Source organism: Cottoperca gobio, chromosome 5, assembly GCF_900634415.1.
Source record: "Cottoperca gobio chromosome 5, fCotGob3.1, whole genome shotgun sequence".
NCBI lineage: Eukaryota > Metazoa > Chordata > Actinopteri > Perciformes > Bovichtidae > Cottoperca > Cottoperca gobio.
In genome coordinates, this window is record NC_041359.1 from 9,610,344 (window position 1) to 9,637,612 (window position 27,269).

The 27,269-nt window shown below is 40.3% G+C and overlaps 3 protein-coding genes across 3 annotated transcripts in view; 2 read left to right on the forward strand and 1 right to left on the reverse strand.

The window, feature by feature from the left end:
- Positions 1-3,285: 3,285 nt before the first annotated feature.
- ube2r2 (ubiquitin-conjugating enzyme E2R 2) lies at positions 3,286-13,653 on the reverse strand. Its single transcript, XM_029431384.1, has 6 exons — positions 13,062-13,653; positions 12,508-12,697; positions 9,878-9,964; positions 9,606-9,703; positions 8,280-8,414; positions 3,286-8,146 (listed from the first exon to the last, which is right to left on the reverse strand). Exons 2-6 carry the CDS (start codon positions 12,682-12,684, stop codon positions 7,861-7,863), a joined length of 783 nt encoding a protein of 260 aa, XP_029287244.1. The 5' UTR covers positions 12,685-12,697; positions 13,062-13,653; the 3' UTR covers positions 3,286-7,860.
- Positions 13,654-14,869: 1,216 nt separating this feature from the next.
- ubap1 (ubiquitin associated protein 1) lies at positions 14,870-23,241 on the forward strand. The gene is made up of 7 exons (XM_029430956.1): positions 14,870-15,059; positions 17,799-17,847; positions 17,998-18,122; positions 18,632-19,444; positions 19,559-19,717; positions 20,155-20,256; positions 20,466-23,241. The coding sequence occupies exons 2-7, from the start codon at positions 17,808-17,810 to the stop codon at positions 20,604-20,606; spliced, it is 1,380 nt and encodes a 459-aa protein (XP_029286816.1). The 5' UTR covers positions 14,870-15,059; positions 17,799-17,807; the 3' UTR covers positions 20,607-23,241.
- Positions 23,242-24,056: 815 nt separating this feature from the next.
- Positions 24,057-27,269, forward strand: part of dcaf12 (DDB1 and CUL4 associated factor 12) — a 9,077-nt gene continuing 5,864 nt past the window's right edge. The window contains exons 1-2 of the mRNA XM_029430955.1: positions 24,057-24,482; positions 26,558-26,848. Of these exons, the coding sequence (XP_029286815.1) occupies positions 24,423-24,482; positions 26,558-26,848 (351 nt within the window). The 5' untranslated portion in view covers positions 24,057-24,422. The remainder of the gene's footprint in view (positions 24,483-26,557; positions 26,849-27,269) is intronic.

Below are 27,269 nucleotides of genomic sequence, written 5' to 3' on the forward strand. Positions count from 1 at the left end.
TCGGGAACCTATGGCTCACGAGCCATATATGGCTCTTTTGATGACGCGATATGGCTCGCAGACAATTTTGAGCTGACATTTTTTAACATGATTAACAAGTAATAAACAATTATATTGTGTCATTTTAGTTCTCCCCTCTCCTTTCCTCCGCTCTGTCTCTGACTGCACAGCGCACACACTTACACACGTGTATGTGTGTGTGTGTGTATAGGTGTGTGTGTGTGTGTAGGTGTGGGTGTAGGGGTGTAGGGGGGACGGAGCCCCGCCGTCGCGAAACCGAGCAGAGGAGAAACTGCGCAAAGCAAGCAGTAGACCGGGGGGGTCAAACTCATTCACAGAGGGCCAACATTAAAAACTGGGACTACGTCGAGGGCGAAACATGGTCCACATGTATTGAACAGGATACACATAAAGTGCAAAAACATATGGAACATATTTAAGTCAACTGCAGACGGATTGCTGAGCAGTTCAATTTTAATATGCTGCAAAATCGGCAAATGCGCTCAGTAAACACTGAAACGTGCACATAAATGAGATAAATAACGTAAGCGTTTAGTTTATTTAATAAAAGAGCACGTGTTCAATGAAACACTGATACTGCTATTAGTACTCGGAGACGTGTTATTCTTAAAAAATGCACGCATAAAGTTACATTCAAATTTATATGGCTCTCAAGGAAATACATAAAAAAAATATTTGGCTTTTATGGCTCTCCCAGCCAAAAAGGTTCCCGACCCCTGTTCTACAGACTACAAAATACTGCAGTCTGTAGAAAATACAACTTGGATAACCAATGAGCTCAGTCACAGCCCCCCCAGCTCTCAGCATCCAAATAAAAGTGAGAGAAGCACCTATTACTTTTCAAATGAGTTCCTGTCCAGAAATGAAAAGCCAGTTATGGGAATCATTTTATCATGTTAGAAACTATGGTCATAAAATTTAAAAGTGACCATTATTATGCAATAATTCTGGGTGAATGCACTTAAATCTCAAACATGGAACATCAGGTTAACCATATTGTTCAGGGATGATATCGTGAACTATAAATTATATAATAATTAGTATACTAATGAAACCATTTGTGAACAGGCAGAATTACTACATCATATATTATATTGTGGACACTTGAGACATTTACACATGTGCATTACAACGTGCAGATCACAGTGTATCTACAAAGGCACAAAACATTTAGTGGAACATTTTGAAATAGCAGTTACTTTTATTGAATAATTGCAGTTAATTTCTTCTTTGTAATCTTTACACTTTGCAAAGTCATCATCATTGATAAATAGCGCTACAGGTAAGTGAAAGAAATATGATATTTTGATTTTGGTGCCTTTAATGCAGGGGTGTCACACATACGGCCCGCGGGCCAAAACCGGCCCGTCAGAGGGTCCAATCTGGCCCGCAGGCCGTATATGTGACACCCCTGCATTAACGGCACCAAAATCAAAATATCATATTTGTTTCTCTTACCTGTAGTGCTATTTATCAATCTAGATTGTGTTGTTGTGAGTTGGAGATATCAGCGGTAGAGATTTCTGCCTTCTCTCAAATATAACGGAACTAGATGGCACTCGGCTTGTGTTGCTTAAACTCAACAGCCATGTTTCTTTTGAAGTACCATGACCTGGTCGCTCAAGATAATCCACAGACCTTGTTGTGAGCAATTTCATGTAGGAACTATTTTCTCTCTACGGAACGACACCTGCCAGAGAGTGAGCACCTCTCATCTATGAGTAGATGCACGTTTCCTTCTGCCTGCTGATATGGTTGGCAGGTATGTTTTTGGCGTTTTGAGCACCACAAGCCGAGTGCCAACTACTTCCATTAGGTAAAAGAAAAAATATGTATTTTTCATTTTGAGTTGAACTGTTCCTTGTAAGCTATTCCTCAGTAAAAAGTATTTAAGACAAACAATAATGTCATTGAAACCAATCAGCGTGGACGTGTAAATAATCTAGTAAAATTCATAATATTCAAAGTACTTTCACTAAACTACCCCTCATATTGTTAAAAGATCTAACAGTGTTTTGAAATCAAGTTATACTTAATCGATGTAGTATGAACCTAAAAAGCAGGAATTGGCAAAAATAAATTTTATCCAAAGTGCTTGTTCTCTCACAAACAAATAGTGAAATTCAAACAGGACTTTTAAACTTGACCCTGGTTACTGGCACTGCCACACTGTACTACATACAGGAACATTCTGGTCCTAATGCCAGGCTGCAGGATTAATAACCTCTGCTGAAGGGATGAAAACAGAGTGATTAAAGAAACAATTGTGTTCTTGCAACTCATAAAGCTAAGTGGAAGCGCTCACTTCAATTAACTGTCACTTTTTTTCTGGGTATTTTAAGGACACAGGAAACAGCAGTGAGCTGGATGTCAGTGAAAGACTTTCACAAGTCATACACATTATACTATAAAGTAACACTGTGCACGAGCAACAGCTCAACTATTGCTTTGAAACCCATCAGGGCATCATTAAACCAATAATTAATTTCATGCCTGGTGGAGCAGAAAAGCTCCTCTCCCAGTGATAAAACTCAGCTAATTGTTCTGAATTTAAATTTGAGTTCTCTTCACAAACAGTTGCTCTGCAACTTGGTACTTTATGTCATATTATTAGAAGGTATGGCCTATTTTAATCATCTCAATGCATTCAGTGTCATAATGAATTTTAATATGATTATGCTCAAGTTTGGCCATCAAGGAGCCTTTAGGGGTCAGCTCACCAGAAGCATGAAAAGAACTCCCATACCACTTGTAGCATTTAACAACATAGGTAGTCTGATTTAATTTGTTCAGGATTTGAGGTGTTCATTTTTTAATATTTTCAGCACATTTTTTTGTTGTGCTCAAGAGAATTGAAATTTTAAACATTCAAAACCAACTTCACTTCCCTGTAACAATGTCATTCATGGGGACCGTTTCTTTGGTAGAAAGTAGTTTAAATTAAAAATGTTCACAGTAAGGTTTATGGATTATCAAGAGCAACAGTGGCATTATTTTTTGACACGTGTTGCTGTAGCAGTAAATAAACAAAAATAAATGACCATTGATATCAATCATATAGGCAGAAATATCAAATATCTCAACATCTGGATGTCAGTAGAATATAAGGTTTAAACCTTTCATCGGGCTTCGATGACACGGTTATATTTTGAATGATTTTCCAATTTAACCAGTTACTGTATGCCACCATTTGTATATCAATCCTAATTTGCAGTGTTGTGTTTTCCATGACATGTGGGCTTAGCAACAGATATCAAAGCTATAATGGAAACAAACCCAACAATGTTTTATTTATTTTTTTACAATAGAAACTTTATGAGTGACATTTGCATCCTCACAAACACAAAATGATGAGGGGAAAAAATTACATAAAATCAAAGAAAAAGCCATTAACATCAATAGGTGTGGACGCATTGTGGACACACGCATGTCAGTCCATTAAGTGCGTCACCATGTGAAGGCCCACGCATAAAAAAATACACATTTGTGCACACACATGCTCACACACGCAGTTTAAATGAACTAAATGTTTTCATTCAGGCCTTTGTATATAACAGTGTGTATGGAATAACATCTCAACATGTTAGACCGCAGTCCTTTTTTAGTGCGTCATATCTTAGGTTGAGTTTGGTAAATTATTGTCATCCCTCGGAGATAATTGTTGGTAGCTCTCTTCCCTCAAATGGTCTCCTGAGCTTTTCCCCGCCTGTCCTCATTATAAAAACAAGGCATACATTTAAGTAAAAAGAAAGAGGAGCATTTTAAGATTGAAAAGATCTAAACTGATCATTGAATTGCTATCATAAGGGCGTCACTACGCCTAGACTTTACTCTAACAAAAACAATAACGCTGATTCTGATCTCTAAATTTGTGATGGGGGGAAATTGTTAAATCAAAGCAATTGTTCGACATTTTGGGAAATACACTTATTTGCTTTCTTAGCTAAAATCAGTTGACAAAACTGATACTACCGTCTCGTGTGTCTGTTAAATGTGAAGCTAATGACAGCAGCCGGTTAGCTTAACTTAGCTAACTAGCCAAAGTTTTCCAAAACTTTCAGCACATAACTCCCGCTTAAAACGTTCTTTTTTTGGTTCCCCTGTTCTAGTTTATATGGCAAGCTAAGCTAACCAGCTAATGGCTGTAGCTTTATATTAAAAAAAGAATAGTTTGACATTTTGGGAAATACACTTATTTGTTTTCTGGCAAGGAGTCAATGACAAGATTTACAACAGGTCTGTCAGTTAAACACGAAGCTACAGCCAGCAACCGGTTAGCTAAGTATTAGCATAAAGCCTTGTAACAGAGGGAAACAGCTAGCCTGGCTCTGTCCTATGGTACCGAAGTCAGCCTGCCAGCACCTCTAAAGCTCACTCAATAAGACGTTACTTCTCGTTTGTTGAATCTATACAAAACTTAGTGTAAGAAGGACAATTTGCTGTTTTATGGGGGGGGGGGTCGTACAGGTAAAAAAAGAGATAGGCTATAGCTAACTGTTTCCCCGTCTTTTCAGTCTTTGTGCAAAGCTAAGCTAACGGATGAGAGTGATGTAGATCCTCTTCGCCACAAAGCTAATTAGCATATTTCCCAATATGTCAAACTAGTCATTTAGTAGATACACATGACATTGGTACATTTCATTACTTTTTCTACTTCATCTCTGTATGGCGAGGGATGGGCAAAACATGAGAACATCTAGAAAAGTTCAGAATCTCTGGCATTTATCCCCTTCCTGTTGTGCCTTGATATCAAATCCATTAAAGATCCGGTTCAGGAGTGAACTTCCTCTACCCGTTCTCAACAGAATCCAGTCTCTGTGAGCCTCCAAAATAACCGGGCCGGGAGGAAATGTTTCACTCCTTTGGCTTCACATTTAAATCCAAAAAGGTATCTCGTAAAGAGTTTATTCACACAGCGTTTAAATCCACCACATGCATCCATTGCTTCATAGTCTTGTACATGAACGGTTGTGGGGCTGTACTTGTACTGGTTTCCTTGGCATAAAATCCATCCGTTTGATTCAAAGGTTTGCGCAGTGCTCCGTTGTGTTGAAAAGGGCAACAGATTCATACCCACAACCATAACTTGTTCAGTGTGACCAAAAGTTTAATACTCAGAGGGTGTTTCTTTTTTTTTTTTTATCAGTCAAATCCTTAGCCACTTCAGGCCTCACCAAAACAGCACTAGGACACTGTGCAAACACACAATGTTTTCTCGACTGGACAAAGTCCAAAAGGTCATTAGGACAAACTTACTGGTGTGACAGAAGTCTGCACCTGTTCCAGAGACAGGAACATTTTAGGACATTTTAGTCAATAGATGAATAGTAAATACATGCACGCACGCACGCACGCACACGCACACACACACACACACACACACACACACGCAATCAGTGTCATATTCATTCAAATGCAAATGAAGAGCTAAGTTGCATTTTGATTTTGTCCGTTAATAAACAGACAGTCGCAGTAACGGCGGGAAAAAATGCAACATTTCCATATCTTTCGCAACATAATGTGAGCATTTGTCTCGAGGAGAAAGTCCCTACAGGTACATTTTGATTTGTTAAATTTGACTCTAGCCTACCATGAAGAAAACAACTTAAGGAGCCTAATCAGTCACGTGTAAACACGCTGGCGGTGAGATTGGAGACTTTCAATTCACTCTCTGCCCTCTACAGTCACCCGGTGATGCAGAAAGTAATAAAGGAGGTGGAGGTGAGGAGCAGTTTGTATGTTAAAGTTTCTCTTTGACTGGTTTTTCTCTCTCAGTGAAAGTCTATTGAGGCCCTGAGGTTTAAGAGGCAGAGAGAGGTGTAGGAGGCGACGACCCCTAACCAAAAGAAGTTGCTTTGAGGGATCATGAGGGAGCAGTCGTGATGGACATTACTGTAGGTGGGTCCAAGAGGGCAGGGTCCCGGTGGAGCCTGTGTTTAAGTTGATTGCATTAGTCAGACAGACAGGCGTGAAAGGGACAGAGATATTCAGCCACAGGATGCCACACTGGTGGACAGTGACAGGCCAAGCTGGCCCGCTCATCGACTGGTTAATGAGTCAAACAGCAAAGTGTCCATCAGCCAAACTGTCTTAACCCTCCCAGAAAATACAAGGGACAAGTCAGGTAGGACACAATGTCAACAAAACAAAAGAAGAACATATAAAAACAGCAACAAGTAAAGACACGGGTGGATAGAGACAATCTTTTAACACAAAACCAAACAATCTGACACGGATTAGTCAGACGAAGAGCCGGCCAGTTACAGCGGGGTTCAAGAGACCACCACAGGGACAGTTTGTTTTCATCATTTATCAAAAACTAAAACAATTTCTTTACTTTGCAGGTTATTTAGAACTAAAAACATGTGATTTTTATCTTTGGGAAATTCTTGTAAGTAATGAAAATACTGGTATGTGTGATAGGAAGATTCTTACATGTTTTTCTAACCACGTATACAAAGGTTAACACTTTTAAAGCTGGAGTGCGGGACTTCTACGTATAAATGAACGTCCATTACATCCAAGTCCTTGCCAAACGAGTTTACACAATGCTGATAAAGCCCATCGGCGCCAGGGAAAGCTCTTTGTGTTTTGCAGTATACCAGAGTTGCGCTGTCTGCCGCATCTCCCCCGCCCCCAGAAGAGCTCTCTTCAAGTCTTCCTGTGCACAACTTTAATCCTTCCTCTGAACACCAGTTTCTCTTTTTATGTTGAGCATCCAGTCCAGAAACTTTTCTTGTATGCTTTTTTTTTAGGATTTTCCGCCATACTCCTAGCTGCTATATGGTCTCTCCCATATGGTAATTACTGTCACTGATAGAGTTTCCGCACTCCAGCTGTTTTAACTAAAGAACTATTAGTGTTACTACTGTTAATGCCAGGTTCTAATAAAAAGAAGTCTAATTAAAAGGCTGGAAAGTTTTTAACAAAAAATAAGTTATTCTCATCTAAACAAGGACAAGACTGAAGTAGAGATGGCACTATGGTTTAAAGCCACCATCTTTATGCATCTGCATCCAAGATGCAAAGCCATGCAACAAAATAAGTCCTATTCCAACTGACAAAACTACAGTTAAAAGACAGTCAAACTTAATCAGTAACCAAAACAAAAGCAAGTCTAATGGCTAAGCATGCATTGAACAATACAGAGATTTCACTGTTGGTGACTGACAAAAATTCAAACTTTATGGTTGCAACCAAACAACTTCCAGTACAGTACGTGAGGAGTTGGTTGCATGAAGGAGAAATACAGCAGGGCAAAAGAAATTGAGTTAAACATGTTGATGGAAATATTCAGGTGTGGGGATGTTTTGCCTCGTCTGGAGTCAGTAACCTGTAAAATTATTAATCGCACACTCATCGCACAGTAATACCACTCTATTCTGCCATAATTTCTGCATTTAAAAAATATAACGCAACATCAAAAACACCTGGGGGTGCTCTCAAAAAGTGCTGGAATAATTTCAAATCTCAATCTCTGCGAAACATCTGATGCCAGACAGAGTGCAAGCTGTAATTAAGGCAAACGGTGGAAACACCTAATTCTGACTTTCAGTGAAAACGGTACCAACAAACTTTTCTAAAAAAGTATGCAATAGCATTTGACTACAACGATTATTTGACCCTCTGAATTAGTTTAATAAATGATGAAACGTTTTTTGGCAGTTTACCATTGACCCCACTGTATGTGCTAACACACACACACGCACACGCACACACACACACGCACGCACACACACACACACACACAAACACACTGAAAATTGTAATGAAATGCATAAAAGAAAGACGGTGGGGGAGGGGGGGAGAGTTGGCAGGGAGGAGTTTTCATCCAGATCATCATGAGTCTTCATTGCCAGAGTCGTCCTGGTTGTCGTAACGTCTGGTGGACGTCCCGCCGTCCTCCGTGGGGCTCATCCCCCCGGCTTCACCTACGGACTCCATCTCGCTCTCGTCTTCGTCCTCATCCTCCTCCTCCATGTCGTCGTCGTAGAGGTCGTCGTAGAGGAGGTCTGAACTGCTGTCCTGGGAGGGGACCCTGGTCTGGACGCAGTACTCCGCCAACGTGGTCGGCACCTTCACGCCATCGCGCTCAGCCTCTGCCGCTGTTGACATCACCTGCTTTCTGTGGGCCAAATAAGAAATACATTTAAAGCCAGCGTTTCATGTTATTGCCACATGGAGTGACTGATTGACTCCCTGTCAGCACATTACACATTTGTCTGTACATTGATGAAATACTCCACATTTTGTATTACCTGATAATCTCTGCGTACTCCTTGTCCTTGCCTTTGCTGTCCCTCCATTTGCGAAACATGACAGACGCATCCACATTAGCCGGGGAGAAGGTGTTGGGCTCATTGAGCAGAGAGATCACACTGAGCAGGATAGTTCTGATCGTAACACAACACACAGACAGAAAATGAGGACACTCCAATATAAGATTTTGTATGCATGAAAGTAAAACTCCATACGGGCTTTTTAAAACGGTAATTAGCTTCATTTAAACCCAGGCAGAGGCATCACCTCGCCTCTTTCCCGTTGCGGCTCAATTACACGCTGCACCCAATCTGCTCAGGTTTTCAAATACATAGACTCAGCACTCCTCGATAAAAGCAGCCTTGCTGACATGTTCAATTTAAAATAAATTTGGAACAACCCTGCAGCAGTGTCTTTGTCTTGAGATGTTACACAGAACAAAGGAATACTAAAACTGAACTATTAATTTACGCCATCCCTAATTTATGCTGTATGTATATCACGTGACGTTTCCAGTTGTTTTTATATTTAAGCATGGCAAGTCCTTTACACTTAATTTTATTTTAGAAACTAACTGATCGGTATACTGATTATGGATAAGTACAAGGGTGTAACTTTGCTTTGAGAAGTGGGACACACACAAAAAACTGTCTTACTTTCTGAATTGTTTAATACAGGGGCCGATAGCCAAGACTGGAGAGAACCATTTTATAAACACAAAAATGTTCGCAATTAATGTTTTGTGTGTGATTCAAATAAAAATAATATGAGATTTAATTTCCACTTTTATTTATAGTCATATAACTATTGATACAAAATACACAGGCAAAACAATGCTGAGCTGGAGCCACATCTAAATCACGTTGCTGGTATCATTATTAGCGTAGCCTACTTTCCTGGTTGCGTCCACAGAGGCAGAGTGTGTCCTGCTCCTCTGTGGCGACGACGGATGTGGCGAATTTGAAAGTGGGGGGGACATATGGGATTTTGAAAAGTGGGGGGGGGACATGTCCCCTCTGTCCCCAGTGGAAATTACACCCATGACCTCATACAACCCCACTTCAAAACTATCCCTTTAACCGTTTGGCTAAAGGACGCTCATCTTCGCTCACCCTCATCTTACTCATCCTGTATTCTATATTGGATAACTCTAGTTTAGTAGGAGGTACTGAGCCCGATTTTTGAAATGAGGTCTTTTGTACAGTGTTAAAAAGATTGCCCACATTGTATTCATATTAACAGAAAAGTTATAAAAAGACAGCATGTCTGTGCTGTAGAATGGATTAAAGCGCATGCAGAAGCAGAGGTCGTGTGGCAGAGATTACCTAACGTTCTGGGTGGGGTTCCACCTTTCAGAGGGCAGCTCCCCGCTCTGAGGGTCATCGACAGGAGGGTGCAGGATGGAGATGCACACATCTCCGTTCTGAAAAGAGAACACAATGCACTGTATAACATATTTCATGAAGATCTGAATGTGTCTAAATGTAGCCTCTAAATAGCTGCATTTTATATAACCTGTATTTGTGCAAAATCAGAATGACAATGGCTACAACATTTGTGTGAAAAGATTAAAATTGACAAACACAAAACGCTTTACCTCGTAGATGTTGGGGTGCCACATCTTGGTGAGGAAGCGGAAGGTTGGTGGGGAGTACGGGTAGTCGACTGGGAACTTGATGTGAGCCTGGGAGAACAAACAGAGGCTGACGGTCAACATGTTTTACAGACAGCCGAGCTTGACGTATGCTATGCAAAGTTTAAGTCCTTTGAGCCTGTGGGTCTCAGCTTGAGGGTGAAGAGACCACAGGGAGATGCGAGTTGATGATTTGGAGGTTGGTGTAGCACATTGATATGTGGAATGTGAAAAGAATAATGCTTTATATCTCTAAATAAACAAAGTACATTTGTAACCTTTGCAAGACATTAAGCTCTTCCTTCATGCTTCCATAAACAAAAAGGAAGTGAAACAACGTTTTGCAGGTGTCTCAATAAAATGCAAGTTGCTAACAAGGATACATTTGACAAACTGGATTATTTTCACTGTTTAAATCTAACTGTAATGTTGCATTAAAAATACATTTGCTCTTGTCTAGCTTTACAAGTTCACTAATAACAAGTGTTCAACCACAAAGTAACTTCCTCTACCCGTTTCATCTCACATTAAAACATAAAATAAATCATAAAATCAAAATGTATTTGTATAGCCCAATATCACAATTTACACATTTGTCTCAGTGTGATTTACAGACTGTACAGCATTCAACACCCTCGGTCCTTAGACCCTCGGACCGCACAAAGAAAAACTCCCTAAAAGAAACCCCATAATTAGAGGGGAAAATGGAAGAACCCTCTGGGAGAGACTGAGGAGGGATCCCTCTCCCAGGACGGACAGACGTGCAATAGATGACGTGTGTACAGGATAAACAACAAACTAAAAATACAACATCTATGTGATCATACACTCTCAGCCATGCCTCCAATCACACCGTGAAGCAGTTGTCATGTGTGTTTCAAATGCATTTCAGTAGAGCTCGGCATTAGCTGACACAACATTTGGTGCTTCTGGTTCTGTTTTCTTTACATGGTATTGCGCAATTATCTAGGTGAAAGGCGTGTAGGAATGGGTGTAACATCACCCCAGCTCTCACTGAGTTGCTGCCACTCAGATAGCACTATCATTACTCCACAACTGGTCACTGCTCTAGTGCAGCTTTGGGACAAACACAGACGTCATGACAATCAGGTTTCCATGTCCAACTAATTTACATAGTTACACTAGTAGTCAATCTCTTCCACAAATGTTTCCTCAATTACACCTGCAACAAAGTAGAACAGTCATCCCTTCCTGTAGTGTACGAGACTCAAAGTCAGCATTAGAATAATATCTATTAAAGTTATTGGCTCAGGGGTAACCGCTTTGGTTTGAACGTGTCTGCAGGTTCTATGCTACATGTTATGTTAGGGGAATATTTTTTCACTTCCATTCACTGAGTCTATCCTGAAACTTGGAGTCCCCCTGGGGAGGCCCACCTCCCACTTTAAAAACCTCTAATTAAAACTGCACAGCTCTTACACTTTTAATTTGTTCACAGTAATTCTCATATTCTTATTATATTTTCATATATTTAAATTTCTTGTACATATGTTTTTGGTTTATAACAGTTTAACAATATTTCTATATTTGCACTTATTTTACATTTTAATTTCACTTACTGTGTTTATGTATGCACCATTATACACCAAAACAAATTCCTTGTATGTGTAAACCTACTCGGCAATAAACTGAATTCTGATTCTGTGTTGCCTGTCTCTTTTAAAGACTTGTGCGTTAGGTAAATTGTAAACTTTACCTATGGCACCTATTGCCGTCTGTCCTGAAAGAGGGATCCTTCATTTTTTTTCTGTGGTATCTCCTATTTTTCTCTGTTTTTGTATGTGGAGTTTTTCCTTATCTGACCTCAGGGTCTAAGGATAGAGGCTGTAACATGATATGTTGTTCAGATTGTAAAAGAACACACGTAATTCAAAGTTATGTAAATACAATAGATTTTACTTGTAAATAGATGCCACAAGCATGTCACTGTAAAAGCAAAGCATAGTGTAATCAACAATTGCAGCAACAATTGTATTATTTTGGCATTCCTGAATGATTACAGTGTCATCTGCATTGCCTCAACTTGAATGTAAGCTCTCACTGCACCGTACTTTCTAGACGTTTCACTCAATAAGTGACATGAAAGAAAGGAAGATGAGTCTCGCCGTGCCCTTCTCTGTGCTGACTGAGGTGCCATTTATATCGGGCTCAAAGCTAAAAATAGCCATCTCAAGCACAACTATCATACAGCAAGGGGGAGAGGGCTGGACAAGGAGAATGAAGGGAGAGGGGAGAGAGACTCAAAATTAAGAAATATGGCTGCCTGTCTGAAAAGGCTTTAAAACAGAATAATTCTTAGACCAGTGGATGTGAGCAGATAGAGGTGAAAAAGGTAATTGCTGAATTTAAAAGTGCAACAACCATTATAATAAGACTTTACTTGGTTTGGCACTTTGGGTTCAAACAGAGTCGCTGTCAGTGAACTACCTGGCTGTTTTCCAACTTGCAGCAATCTCCTATGAATCCTACTTGATGAGAAAACTTATTAATTAGCTTCATGAAAGTGTCACTTTGTCTAAACATGGTGCCATGTTTTTCCTTCCCTTTCCTGGTATTAGAAAGTTTTATCCCACCTTGAAGTAGCCTCCCTCATACAAGGTGTTTGGGGGCCCAAAGATTGCCACTTCCCAGTTGTAGAGGTCGGACTCCTCCACCAGAGTGATGCGGAAGCCCTCCACGGGCTGCTCCTGCAGAGACTTCAGCTCCATCATCAGGGCCTTCTGGGAACTAGGGGTTGCCTGGTGGGCCATGTTAATCCCACTTCTGACAAGAGTGGCCCCAGATCAGTGAAAGGTAGCAGGGTGGAAAGAAAAAAACAATGGGCTTAATGATACTGTCAGGATTCTACTCACATTTATTTTACATTTCATGGTTAAAGTTGACTCTGCAGCAAACACATACAATCTGTTAGCTTTGTTTGTACTGACATTAGTCTTTATAGAACACGCTAGTTCAAAAGAAGACAAACACCTGAAAAGATAACAGCTCTGTTGGTAAACTGAGCGCCACATAAAGAATTCAAACACAAACAGGATATGTAGCCTGCCAAGCTAGCTTATGTCAGTGGCTTAGTTCGCAGGCCCTTTATGGGGGAAAAAAAAAGCAAAGTTAATAAAAAAGTGTTTACCTCTGTCTCCTTGCACTGTAATGTGTATTCGTTTCGTTACAGCTGCAAACGGGAAGGTAAACTCATTGGTTGTCCGTGCTAGCCTGCGCTATGTCTTGACAAAGAGACAGTGACAGGAGCAGTGGATTTTCTGCTAAAGCCTGGACCTCGTGTTGTGTTTCCGAAAAATTCTTTGTGTGCCAGTGTTGACAAATAACATGGAGCTAGTATCAGTGTGAGTCACGGTCTCCTGTGGATCATTCTTGGGCTGGAAAGAAGAAACTGGCTCTCCCTGACATCTCTCTCCGTGCTGCTGGTTCGGTTCGGACAGGCGCTCAGCTGATCCCTGCTTGTTTATGTTTGTTTATCTGCTCTCTGGCAGTCTCAACTTCTCCACACGTCAGCTAAACCCCTACCGAGCAACTTGGTTCAAATTGAGCAGCCCTCCTGCTCTCAGCCGTCCCCTCCGGCACAGTGGCAGTGAAAAACGCTGATAAATTCGAGCCTACGGTCGCGGAAAAGGACAGTAGGTAAGAGGTTTACACTCGCGAATTACCCTGGATTTCATCGATTTTTATTTTCCTCCCATCGGTGCTTCCGGCTATCATTGCGCGTGTCTGCAAAACGTAAAGCACGTAGGGTCTGACGTGACGTGCGCGCACTCGATGCCAAATAAAAAAACAAAATGTTTTAAAGACATTCACAAATATGTACATATTACAATATTAAATGTTTTAAAATGTATTACCATAACAGACTATTACAGACATTACTAGACATTAGACATTACTCACTGACGTTCTTATATTTCTATTAAATTCACTTTATTGGTCACAAAAATGCCAACAGCCCAAATTTAATTGTATGTCCATTGGAAGAAAGTAAAAGTCCAGTAAACTTGTTAAAGACCAAAAAGCTCTACAATTGTTTTCATTACAAAATGTTTAAGTTAATTTGAGATATCCCTGTTTTTATGTTTATATATTACCTGTATATTTTTTATTTATATTTCTGTCATTTTTGCATTTGATTTTGATCAAAAATATGAAGATTTCTGGTGAATAAGACATGTAAGTATGCCTTGTTTGTTTGTTCTTGTAAAGTTCTGAATAAAAAACATGTTCCTTCTCACCTAAGATAGGCTTACTTTTTTATATGATATGAGATCTCGTCAATCTCTCTACACCAGGGGTGTCAAACTCATTTTAGTTCAGGGGCCACATACAGCACAATTTGATCTGACCAGTTACATCACAGCATAATAACCTAGAAATAACGACAACTCCAAATTTTTCCCTTCGTTTTAGTGCAAGAAAGTACAAGGACTTTCTGAAAATGTTCAAATTTAATGAAGTATCTTTTTTACTAAACATTATGAACAACCTGAAATTTCTTAAGAAAATTAGGTGCAATTTCAACAATATTATGCCTCATTTTATCATTTACACATGTGCATTACAACTTACAGATCACAGTATCTACAAAGGCACAAAACATTTTGTCACAGGTATCTGGAACAGTATTTTACTTTATGATCAAAACAACACATTTTTACACTTTGCGCAATCCTCAGGCCGGATTGGACCCTTTGGTGGGCCGGTTTTGGCCCCGCATGTTTGACACCCCTGCTCTACACTGTCTAACAAATACTACAATAAAGACAACATACAAACTCTTAACCCAAGGCTTTCAGTGATAGAAAAAAATGCAATATTTTCGTCAGTCTAAATTAGAACACGTTTTTTTTATACATGCTACCTTTAATTAAAACAAAAAAACAGCACCTGCAACAGTATACTAAAACCCCTCGCAGCTGGATGTGATGTTCGACGTCATGTAGGTGAGTGACGTCAGACAGGAACCAGTAGAAGGGAGCTTGACAAATCAAGATGGCGTCCCACGCTGAAGCAGGAAAGAGATTCCAGTTTAAATAAAACTCTCGAAGAATAGTTTACATTACAGTGCCACCTCGACAAGACGACGTTTGAATTTTGAAAAAACAAGACGGAGCAGATACAGGTGAGAAGAGTCTGTGTTTATGTGTGAGCTCAGTGTTGTTTCAGGGGCGGTGTCAGCAGAGACAGCGGTCTGTCGTACCCAGCCACATAACATTACAGCCAGGCCATGGGCTAAACTACGCGAATTGGTATTAGCATGAATGGTAGCTTTCCTCATAAACATTAGCCAGCGGCTGGTGGTGATTGTCAGTGAATTAATCAATTCGACCTTAATATTCAACCAATACAAACTAATGCCATACCCGACGTTGACTTCTTAGCTTAACTGTCACTTTCGCTGTTAATGCGTTGAGCTAATGGTGACCAAAGTTAATAGCTTAGCTTGTTGCTAATTAACACTATAATAACTCATCTAAGTAACACTAGGTAATGAATATACGTCATTGTACTACAGTAACTCTGCTAGCAATATTGCGAGCAATACGTGATAGCGGAGGGCCTTGACATTTTCCGTATTAACGTAAACTTGCCTGAGAATTTGAGGAACTGTAGTTACTGCGATCCTTTCGCTTTTGCTTAAAGTTAGAAACTGTTAACTAACATAAGTACCTTGGCGAGTTGTCCTGTGCTGTTGTTTGTCTGATTTTACACTATTTCTGAAACATTTATACTAACTTGACTCAACTACTCTAACAGTGTTACTAAGTTGTCAAAATAGCTACGCAGAACAGCAACTTGTGGTGGAGGGTGCTATGTAACAGTATGCCTCACGTTACGTACTATTATATACTAACTATAGGGTAACTACGAGACTAAAATCAGATTAACATTTTAAGAAATATGCCTCTTGATCATGTGTGGCCAATTTCCATGGCCATTCATGATTAGCCAGAGAGGTAGTCTAGTGCCAAGTATGATGACTAAACTCTAAAGTGGGGCTAATGGCCGGTGTACAGCCCCCAGGTTAGTGTAGTACAAGTAACCTGCCTGTAGGTTGCATTCTTACAAAAATGTGTTTTAAATTATTGCTAGATTTTCACATGTGTGCTGCTCTGCCACTCTCTTGGAGATCCTTGAGTCTTTTTGACTGGTGCTGGTATTATTCAGCGGTAGACTGCAGTTCATCATTACGGACTACTGTGTATTGCTAATCATTTTATATTATCAGCAGAAGGCACCCAATAAAGATAGACTGGAAACAGGGTTTTTATGACCCTTTTTTTTTTTTAAGGATTCAAAGATCATTTATTGTCATTCTGCAGCACAGGGTTGCACATGAAATACAGTTGTAGTCCATTTATGCTACACAAGAAAAACATGAGAAAACAAAAATAGTAGTGCACTCCTTTTTAATTTGCATCCGGAGGAATGTAAACAGCAGCAACAAAAATAATGGTGAATTCTCTGGCCAGAAAAAATGGCCAACATTACACATTTTTACTTCAGGAAAACATTGTCCATTAACTTTGACGTTTGAGCACAAAGCATAATTTATGTAAACACGAGTCCGCCTTCTCTCGTCCCACTGGAGTCCTGCACTCTGTCCTGCGGTCCGTCAGTCAAGTGCAATAGTTTTATCCTGGATACATCTTTACAGAGCCAGGTCTTTGTAAAGATGTGGGCACAACAGTCTCTGCTCTCCTGTTGCTGGGTTAGCTTGAATCTTTTTCTCTCTTTTTCTTTCCTGCGAACGTACATCAGCCGAGGAGCAGGCTGGGTAGTGGAATAGCCTTCAATTGAGCAATAATGAATCCCATAGCCATATTTTAGTGTCCTGAGACACCCCTTATTGGCCTCCTCTTTGGTGAATATTTTACAAATGCATTAGTAGCCTAGAGTTTTACTGGTACTTAGTGGAACTGTTCATCTGTAAGTGAATATTTGATTATATTAAAGCATCAAATAAAGCATAAGTCATTTCTGAAAACTAGGGGGGTAGACAGACTACACAATAAGTTCCCTGAAAGCATCTAGCATTTTATTATTGTAACTAACATGGCAACCTGGTCATCCCTCCGCAGCCACCTGAGAAAATTATCCAACTCTCTTTGGCTTGCTAGATTTCTTTATCAGCCAGTCATTAATTTTCTTTGTCTCAATAATACTTTGTGCTGGGTGGGTCGGCTTGCATGAGTTTATTTTGTGGAAATTACTATCTTATCTCATACGGGGGATCCATAAGATTGGGATTTAATCAAATTAGCAAGCGCTGTAGAGTTGGGTGTTAAAGCGAACATGTTTCAGTGAACTATTTTGATTCTGCATTTATTCAAAATGTAGCTAATTGGAGCTTTAAGTCATTTTTACTAACAAATCAACCCATGGATGTGTAGCTGTGTAATAGAATCAAATCTATCGCTTTTTCTACTGACCACCAGTCTACATCAGACGAGCACACAGATCAAATTTCTGATGTGGAAACAGTTGCTTCTCTGTGTTGATAATGTCAGCCATGACCAAATAACAAGATTATGTGATTTGAGATGCAAATCAGTGGAAGTTCCAAAGCCAATGGGAAGAATTTTAAATAATTTGCACTACCATGTGATAAAGTGTCATTGCTCATATGCTTTCATTAAAACCGTTCCGTAGGACCAATTTCTGCGCTCAATGAAAGACATTCTGTAAATGTTAAACTACCATGTTAGACAAAACGTCACGACTGAAGGCAGGTGGAAGACTGGGGAAATCCACTTTAGGTTGTTTTTATAATGTTGCACGGTGGTGTATTTGTTTGAGATACACTGACGTATGCCATGTATATTAACTTATAACCTGGTGTACTTGTGTCTATTTTCAGAGTCTCTAAATGGCTGCGAGGAAGTCTGGATCAGATGCATACAACAATGGTAAGGACCTATTTTTAATACTTTCTTGTTTCACCGTTTGACTGCACTGATGTTTTAAGTTGTGAGTTAAGGTTTGCTGGTGCCCGTAGTTCCAGTGTCTATTCTTCTAATATAAGCTGCTTACTTTGTTTTTGTTGTTTTTTTCCGCAGGACCCATCAGCTACCTTGATGAAGTTCCCTTCAAGATCAATGACAAATTCCGCTGTCCAGCCAAAGTGGGGCTGCCTGTCGGTTTCTGCCTCCCAGACTGTGGCGCTCTGCTGGAGGACTCGGAGGTTAGTCAGGCAAAGGAAATATGTTGATTTTGCACGGGTGTTAGCTGTGGTGTGCTGCACTGACATGCATCTCCGCAGCTTCCTCACAGCAGGGATGATTTACAGTCTTAGGCCAATGATTACTACAGGCCCCGCCCTCTGTCCTGCGGTAATGTTGTGTTTTTGGTCCGGTGTAGTCATGCTGGAGACCAAAGAGAAGGCGCAATCTTATAGTCATTTACATGGAGAGGTGTAGTCAAGCCAAATGCTGACAATAGAGTGAAGTTATTTAAGTTGTTGCTAGACGTTGGGCATACTCAATCAAAAAGTTGGAGTACTTTTTTTGTTATTTACGATTTACAGCAACCTTAATCTTTCCAAAGTTTATTCAAATTATGTCGTGCAAGTTCTTTTTAGATGTTTCATTTGTTAAACTGGAGTTGAAATGTCATGTGGCTCTTGTACTCATAATTGTTCTTGTTTTCTCTTTCACTCTATGTGCCTTCTTCCTCTTCCTGCATTCTCAACAGTTTGACTTTTCCCTGGAGAGGCGTAGTGTGCGCTGGGGGGTTGAACTGGCTGAGACCAGAGCAGTAGAAGCCAGAGCAGCAGAGGCAGCAGCCAAGCACGAGGCAGAGAGCAGGGAGTGCATGGCACAGGACATTGATGGTGGTGGAGGGAAGAAAACCCGGTCTGCTGCACAGGACCAGGACCTTTTACCACCAGCGTTGAACCCTGTCCTGGCAGGGTTCAGCCATAACGCCATCCTCACTCCAATGCCTGCCTCGAGCCTTGGCCCCAGGAAAATCCAGCCTAGCATTCCCCAGTTGCACAGCCTCAACCTAGCTGACTTTGAGCGGGAAGAGGACCCCTTTGACAAGCTGGAGCTCAAAACTTTGGACGATAGGGAGGAGCTCAGAAACATCCTCCAGAGCCAGCCACAACCTCAACCTCCTCCCTCTGTATCCCCACCAGAGGTTTCCCAGTTAGGGTCACGTGGAAACAGCCCCCCTCCTCCGAGCACCATCACCAGCCTCACCTCCAAACCTGGCTTCACCCATAAACCCAACGGGTTGGTTGCCTTGCTGGACATGGACAGAGTTGGACACCCTGGGAGAACGGGGTTTGACACTGATGATCGGCCCTGTAACATCCGCTCTCTCACTTTCCCCAAGCTCTCTGATTCTGGTGACCCAGAGCCAGTGAGGTACAGCCCATTCCCTGCACCCATTCCTGTTCCCCGACAGAACCTTCCCAACGGCAGCCCACAGACCATACCCAAGACCCAAGTTATTGTTGCCCCTGAGCCAACTAACCACACCAAGAGTGGTGCACCAAAACCGGTAAGCATGAGATTACATACTTCATACCTGACTAACAGTGATGTAGATTAACCAGTGATGTTAAACAAGGAAACACAGGAGACTCATTGACATTCATTGATGTTTTTACTCTAGGCCAACCCAGGGTCAGGATCTGCTGGTCTTCCATGTGGCGGAGCCCTGCTCAGCATGACCCCCAGCGAGCGTCAGTGTGTGGAAACCCTTGTGGGCATGGGCTACACTTATGAGGGTGTCCTCCGGGCCATGCAGAGACAAGGGCAGAACGTGGAGCAGGTGCGACCCCATCTCGCCTCAATGCGCAGCAATCTGGATTCCTAGCATAGTCACTGTTCGACATGTTTAACGGTTCATCGTTTGTGTAATTGTGTTCTGTGAAGAATCAATGCAGTACATCTGTAAATATATCCTTTAAATTAAAATAAAGTTTCATCACAGGTTCTATGGAGTCGGTATGTCAGATTGAATTTGTACCGGGCTGGTTTTAAATGATGAACTAGCATTGGGCATCACAAACTTATAAAATCAGCAGAAAGAGAACAATAAATGTACCATACAGAACATTAGCAATAATTAATATAATCTTTTATTGATTACTCAAAATATAAAAAACTTTTTGTTTGTCTTTTTTTATGTAATGTGTAATTTAAGCCTCATTAACAATGTGCTGTTCAAAGCAGACACAATGAACATGTACTTATTGTTTGTCTAAGGTACTGGATTACCTGTTTGTCCACGGGCGTCTGTGTGAGCGGGGCTTCGATTCAAGTGCAGTGGAGGAATGTTTAGAGATGTACCAATGCTCAGAGGAAAAGGTTTGTACAATTTGCTATTGGCTAACTACACTTTTATTTTTTTTTAATGAAAATGCATTTTGTTTATAAGTCAAATAATTTGCAGGAAAACAGTGTTTAGTCTTTAAAATATTAGCAATACCTCTACATCACCCTCTCTTTTGATAGTTAAAGTATAGATTACATTATATAATCTATCGTAGTTTTATTTATTTTTTCATCCTTCCCAGGCCTTGCAGTTCCTTGAGCTAATGTCAAGATTTGGCGAAATGGGATTTCAGCGGGACGCCATCAAAGAGGTGCTGCTGGTCCACAACAATGATCAGGACAAGGCTCTAGAGGACCTGATGGCTCGGGCTGCTGCTAGCTGAGCCAAACTAACCAGCCAGCCAAAGCCCAGCCCAGGGCTTTGCCTCCCGCTAATACCCAACACAGCCCTTTTCCTTCTGCCTACCCCGTCACACCATGCCCTGCCCTCGCCTTGGCTGTGGAAGGGACAGCTGGGAGACAGTTGTATTTCTCTCTGTGCTAAAACATATCGTGTCTCAGCACTTCTCAAAGACTGTGTGCCTAGAGTGGAGGGGGTCAAAGTGTAACAATACTTTCATGGTGGTGTTTATTTTCTAAGAGGTCCTGTGGTTAGGTTCCAGGATTTTGTACTGCAAGGGTATTCAAGAATGGGAAAATGACTGACTGAGCTGGAAAGGAGAAACGGCCTTTTGATGCTGTTTTGATTTGCTTCAACTTGGAAGTGTTATCGGGACTGCAAACAAAGTTGCAGGACCGAATGGGGAGCTGGTGACAGGCTCTGAGTACATCACAGAAAGACCCGTTTGAACTCTTGAAACTTCCACACAACTAAGCTGCCATCTTTTACTGCTCTGTGCAGACCTAGTAAATGGTGGCGGGATTGGGGGGTGCCTTGAGGAGGCGCTCTTCAAACTGAACTAACTAACATTTAAAGTAAAGACAAATTTAAAAGACAAAGAAAAAAAAAAAAAGCCCAGTCGCCAGACAGACCAATGACTCTACAGAAGTGCCCTCTCTGCTCGGGTGCACTGCACCTAGTTCTGTTCTACTTTGTTCTTTCATTCATTCATGTCTGTGTTTTTTTTCTGTTTATTTGGGCACTTTTTTTCATGTCAGTTTCATTGATTTCTGTTTTAGGAACTGCATAATAGATCCTTAGTCACTATAACCCAGAACATAAGAGATAGCACTACCCCAGTACTCTCTTCGACCTTCACTGGAATGGCTTGTTAAAGGAGCAGGGAGAAATAGTAGTAAATAATAAGAAATACCCCATAACCCACTGGCACTGATGTGTCACATACTGCACAGGTGCACACTCGTTTCATAATTATCAACTTATTTAAAACAGTACACTGATACTTTTATTTACAAATAAAAAGTTTGCTATGATAATGTAAGCTATGTTAACTCGCAAAAGTGACGCTTTTAACTGTCACGGACCTCTGTGACTGGAAAAGAGTGAGTGGTTTAAAAAAAGAAAAAGAAACAAAATGTGAGTGAAGCTTGTTCTTGCAGCCACCTCACAGTGCAATAGAGATATTTCATATTGTGTGACTGTTGACTGGCACTTTGAGCCTCAAGTAATTGTCAGGAGATGAGCAATGGTCTTAAAGCCTCGCTGGAAATGTTGACGTAACTAGAAAAGGTTTGACTTCAGTGATCTCCATCATTTATTCTCTGTTATTGGATTTCATTGCCACACAATCTAATCAAACATGACTTTGATTTGTTGAATCATTCACTTTATTTTCTCATGTGTAATATTAAAAGAGTGTACCTCTTGATTTTAGGTTTGTTGCCATTTCTACAGTCTTAAATGGAAAGGAACATTTTCATATGTTAATTGGGTTGGGATTGTTTAAAAGATGGTCAGGATCCTTTATTTTTATAGTATGAGTTCCATGCTACGTATGTTTTAAGAAGCAGGTCTGCTCAGTTGCACCAAAGGCAAAGATGGCAGACATTTCCATAATCTTGAGCTCTGTGGTACTGATATTCGAGGCATGGTAACAGATTAAGGGCTTAAAAATTTCCAAAATGTGTTTTGAAGAACTTTGCTTCGTGCAGGTCCACTTTATCTTATATTTCACAAATGAAAAAATAAATGAACTAACCCCCTATCTATTTTAGAACAACCCCTGGTTTTTACTAATCTAATTGTAGTGCGGTTTATTTCCAATACAGACAATGTTTTACTTTTTTTAATACAAAATATTCGCTACCAAGTGTACCACTCAAACCAGATGAGCTCATGCTTGCCGGAAATAATCCTTCTGAAAAAACAACAAACATCCCAGTGTTTCCTGAAGTGTCGACATCACCATGAAGCTGTCCTTCAATCCATTTTTGCTATTCTTGGGGGGGACAGTGGCGGGTGCAGGCAAACAACATGACAAGGCAATGTGTCATGTTAGTATCATTATTCATGCCAGAATTTTGTCTGATTTGTGGTTGACATGATCAACATATGTGTTTTCATCCAGTTTTGTTTCTTCCTTTTTCATTTACTGTGATAAAAAAAGAAAGGTACACTTACTTTACAGACAAACACATAAGTGGTATTATTGTCGCCTTACATAACTAAAGTGAGGTTTCCTTAATCATACATAAAAGCAAGTTTATGTTTACTTGCCTCTCCTCCGACAGCCACACAAGTTGGAGTGAATGCAGTAAAGCAGGTACTGGACCTCCTCCAACAATGCCTCCTTCTGTTACGGTCTCCTAGCTGTGAAGTGATGAAATGCAACCTGGGCATCATGTTTATAGTTTTACAGTATATATCAGATCCACCTTTAAGTCACAGCATAATTGAACATGGAATGCTAATGAATCTAATGAACATTGAAATATCTTAATGGTAAAATAAGAGGTGGTTGAGTATTCTTTCCCAAGCTCCTGAAATGTGATTTGCAAAATGTTCAATTTCCTCTTGAATGATTTGGAGAATCCTCACTATTAAATGTGCACATCTTTTCAGTGGTGAGACTGTTGATCCTTGCTTTTGTTGCTTTTTGAGCTTAATTAGTTATTGGTTATTTTAGTTGGTAGGATCACAACATTATACTGTATGTATTGGCTGATGATGAAGTACAACTCTCCTGCTCCTTGTTTCTGCTCTTCTACAGCAGATGCATTTATATTCTCTCTTTTCAGTTTACAGCAACAATACAGATGAATGTCCATCCAGGTATTGTCATTGGCAACTGGAAACATCTAACTGCGTGGTCTAGTCAGCAGAAAAAAAGACAATTATGCTTCAGAAAAGAGGCCATATTTAGTCAGCCTGAGCTCACCAGGGTTAATAAACAGAAGATTACAAAGTCATGTTTAAGGTCTGTTAACAGATCTGAGTTTAAACCCTAGGTCCCAGCCATCTGTGTGATTTCAGATTTCTATATCAACCATGTCTTTGTGCCCATGCAAATAAAGACCACCTTCAGAAAAATCGAAAAAAAGAGTGTCAAGGTGGACTACTAGCAAGTTCTCAATGTTCACAGTAACGATCATAAACATGCCATGGGATGTGTCATAAATAACAGACATAAAATTACATTTAAATATTCGTATACAATTTATTTATGTTAATCTTTCATACAATAATTTTAATTATTAATGTTTATGACTGAGCTCAAACTTGAAAGCTTATAATTTGATTGCATCTATATATTGTCTGAAACAAAATATGTCGTTAAAACGGAGAGAAAAAAAATAATCATCTGATCAAGGTGCTCAATGTGCTCACGCAGTTGGCGTGAACGAGCACGCATGACGCTCGCGTTCACGTACGACCTTGTTTTTGTTGATGTTTAATTTGAGTGCGGCTGCGCGCTGCTCAATGCTTTCGCCGTTGCTGACGCGACTTGGCAGAAAAAAAAGAGAGTGTGTACCCTCTGGCAGTAGCTAGCGACGTTGTCGAAACTGAAAAGGGAGTACAGCCAGAGTGTAGTATTAGTTGGGGGTCTAGGAAGCAGGGTAAGTCAGCGACAATCTTAACCAGCGGCTAACCAACCTCTCACGTATGTGATCGCCCTTGCTCGTCGTCGGACGCTGCCAGCGAGGGCCAAGCAACAAAATAGCATATCGCCATTATATGATCCAGTGTCCAGCGTCACTTTTACCCTCCATGTGGGTGAGGGAGCTGTGTGTATCAGATTATGGCGAGAAAAACAGTTAGCAGGAAAAGGAAGGCAGGAGAGCCCAAGGATCAACAACAGGTAGGCGGAAACCGGTGCGGATCCAGATTAGCTAGCTAACGCTTGTTAGTTTATGTTAGCATGCTAACTAGCAGTGGGCTAGCCAGGTTTAGCTGATATAAGCCATGTCAGAGGCTATTTATAACATTTTAAACAACTTAATCACTGCGATATGTATACATATATGATTACAACATGCACCAAACTATCACAATTGTGGCCTTGTTTAAACGATAATGCAGTGTGTTTCTATTTGAATATAGCGTTATCCAACGGCAGTCCGTTATCAACGTTAGCCAAAGGGCTAGCTGCCTCGTCTTATTATGGCTGTTATTAAATTGTAATCACGGTTAAATTACCCCTTCGTATGTTTATAACATTGACACTCTCTTGTTTTGTTGGGTTCATCGCTTGTCACCATCCAGTCACCACCCGGAATAGCGTGAATCGTCACTGAATACGGAATTTGTCTTATAGTATCCAAATACTAGGCATAGCTGTAGCTATTTAGCTAGCCGTTTATTAACAGTTAGATAGGATAGCTAACTTACATACAGACCAACCGTAGATCAGCTTGTCCAATATAGCCTAATGGACCTCTTCTGAATTGACAGACAACATTCATCATCAAGTCCTGAGCCCATTTGTTGACACCTCAACATATTCTTTGACTTTGAAACTGGTTGTCAGTATTACTAGCTTTACATTAAAGTTTCTTTGTAGGAGCTGCCTTTACTGCACAGTATACCAACAATGTCAAGGCATGTCTCAGGCATTTTGGGCCTACGATCACTCACTAATCGCTCACATCAGACACAACTATCAAATACCTCAAGAAAAAACAACATAAAATGTGTATGAATAATTAGGCCAGGTGAGGCAAATAATTAATGACATCAGTGACATTTGTAATTCTATTGTGGTGTTTATTGAGATTGTTCTGATGGTGTGTGAGCAATCAAAAATATTTAGTGTATCAGCTTTTTGGATAATTGTTTAATGTACAAGATGCCTAACAAAACAATGCTTAGCTACTGGTGTATACCTCTGTTAGAGTGGAATGGTGCTCAGGTCCTGCCTGAATGTTTCCAAACGTTTGGGCATCCATCCATCTAATGATTCCTTCATTTGATTACAAGACTAGCTGTTCTGCCAGTTTCTGTGTTACGTCTTTCATTTTAAAGGATTCCCAGATAATATTATCGTACCATTTTGGCAATAACAAATAGCGTATTAGCTTTTGTTGTCTACTTAAATATCTATAAAACCAAAGCAAAATGATAAACCAACACAATAAAGTGGAATATATATATATAATTTTTAAAGCTGTGCTGTGATCCAAGGTTGTACATGTGTGAATAGCTTTAAATGCACAGACCAAGTTTGATTTTAATATGCCCTTAAAAGTCTTAGCCATAAGCTATTTAGTGTTGCAAAATTTAAATGTATGGTCCGACAAAAGTGTGACTGGGGTACCTGATTTGATTCGGCCTAAACACCATTTAGGATGCGTGTGTAAAATACATTTAGTTGTGTTCCTAACCAGTGATAAGGGAGTCAGTAGGTCTTATGTGGTCTACTGATTAACAACAGGTGTCATCTGAACCTCCCTTATAGGCGGCCAATAATGTTGACCTACTTGAGTAAGATCAAATTCAGCGCTTTTGTTTATACTAGATAGATAGATAGATAGATACTTTATTCATCCCGAGGGAAATTTAGGACAAAGGCCTGTATTGACCCATCCAGATCAAGTGTCAATGACTGTATGCGTGTGTTTTCTGCTGTAAATCCACTAAGGCTCTTAAATCTGTACCAGCGAGTTACAGATATGTGTCCACGGTCCTCTGGGGATGGACATGGCATCACAGTTTGTGATGTAATGAAATAGAGATTGAGGATTCATAAAAAATAAAAAGTTCGGATTTAATTATTTTATTTGAAAAACTATTTAAAAAAACTATTTTATTTGTTTAATTCACTTAACTGTAGGCTAACTCTTCCACAGTTAATAGTCTCTGAAACTTTAACAAAAGTTGTGCTTTTCACACACAAAATATCACAAAAATTACCTTTTTCACCATCTCTTTCCTCAGCTGGGCTGGTGTCAAGCGCCACACAAACGGAGCCGTGTTTCTTGTTCATCACGTCATGCCCAGCAGTGGTGGTGCAGTCGGCGCTCAGTGGTATGTGCCCTCCGTGGGCGGGAGTTCAGACCTCAACAGCAGCATGAGTTGCGGCTCCAGCGGAGCCTTCGTGGCTTTGCAGCCAGCAGGCTCCCTGGCATCCTCAAGGAGAGGGAGTTCTCCCTGGGGAGACTGAACAAGGTGTTTGCTTCACAGTGGCTCAACCACAGGCAGGTGGTGTGTGGGACCAAGTGCAACACGGTGAGATGTCATTTTGTTACTAACTTGCTTTTAATGGTTAGGCATTCCCATATATTTCCAACACTTGGTGTTAAAATGAGAGTACCTAGTCACTAAATCATTAAGATTACATACACTCAGATCCTTTTATTATAAACAATTCTTAGATTATTACAACTGTAAACACCATAACCAGGTAGTGTTTAAAGCTTGATATCAGCGTAAGTATAATGCAAGTAACAGAGCTGAATTAGCCAGTCTTTTAAATTATTTTTGCTGTTTTGATTCAGTGGTAAGTCACAAAGGTCAGCAGGGTTTCCCTTTTGCAGTGTTCTCTTATCATTTAGTTTGAATCTTAAAATAAAGATTAATATCGTATTTCATAAACATTCTTTAGAAGTTAACTTCATATTTCAGGCAAGGTGGTGAAGCCTCCACTATT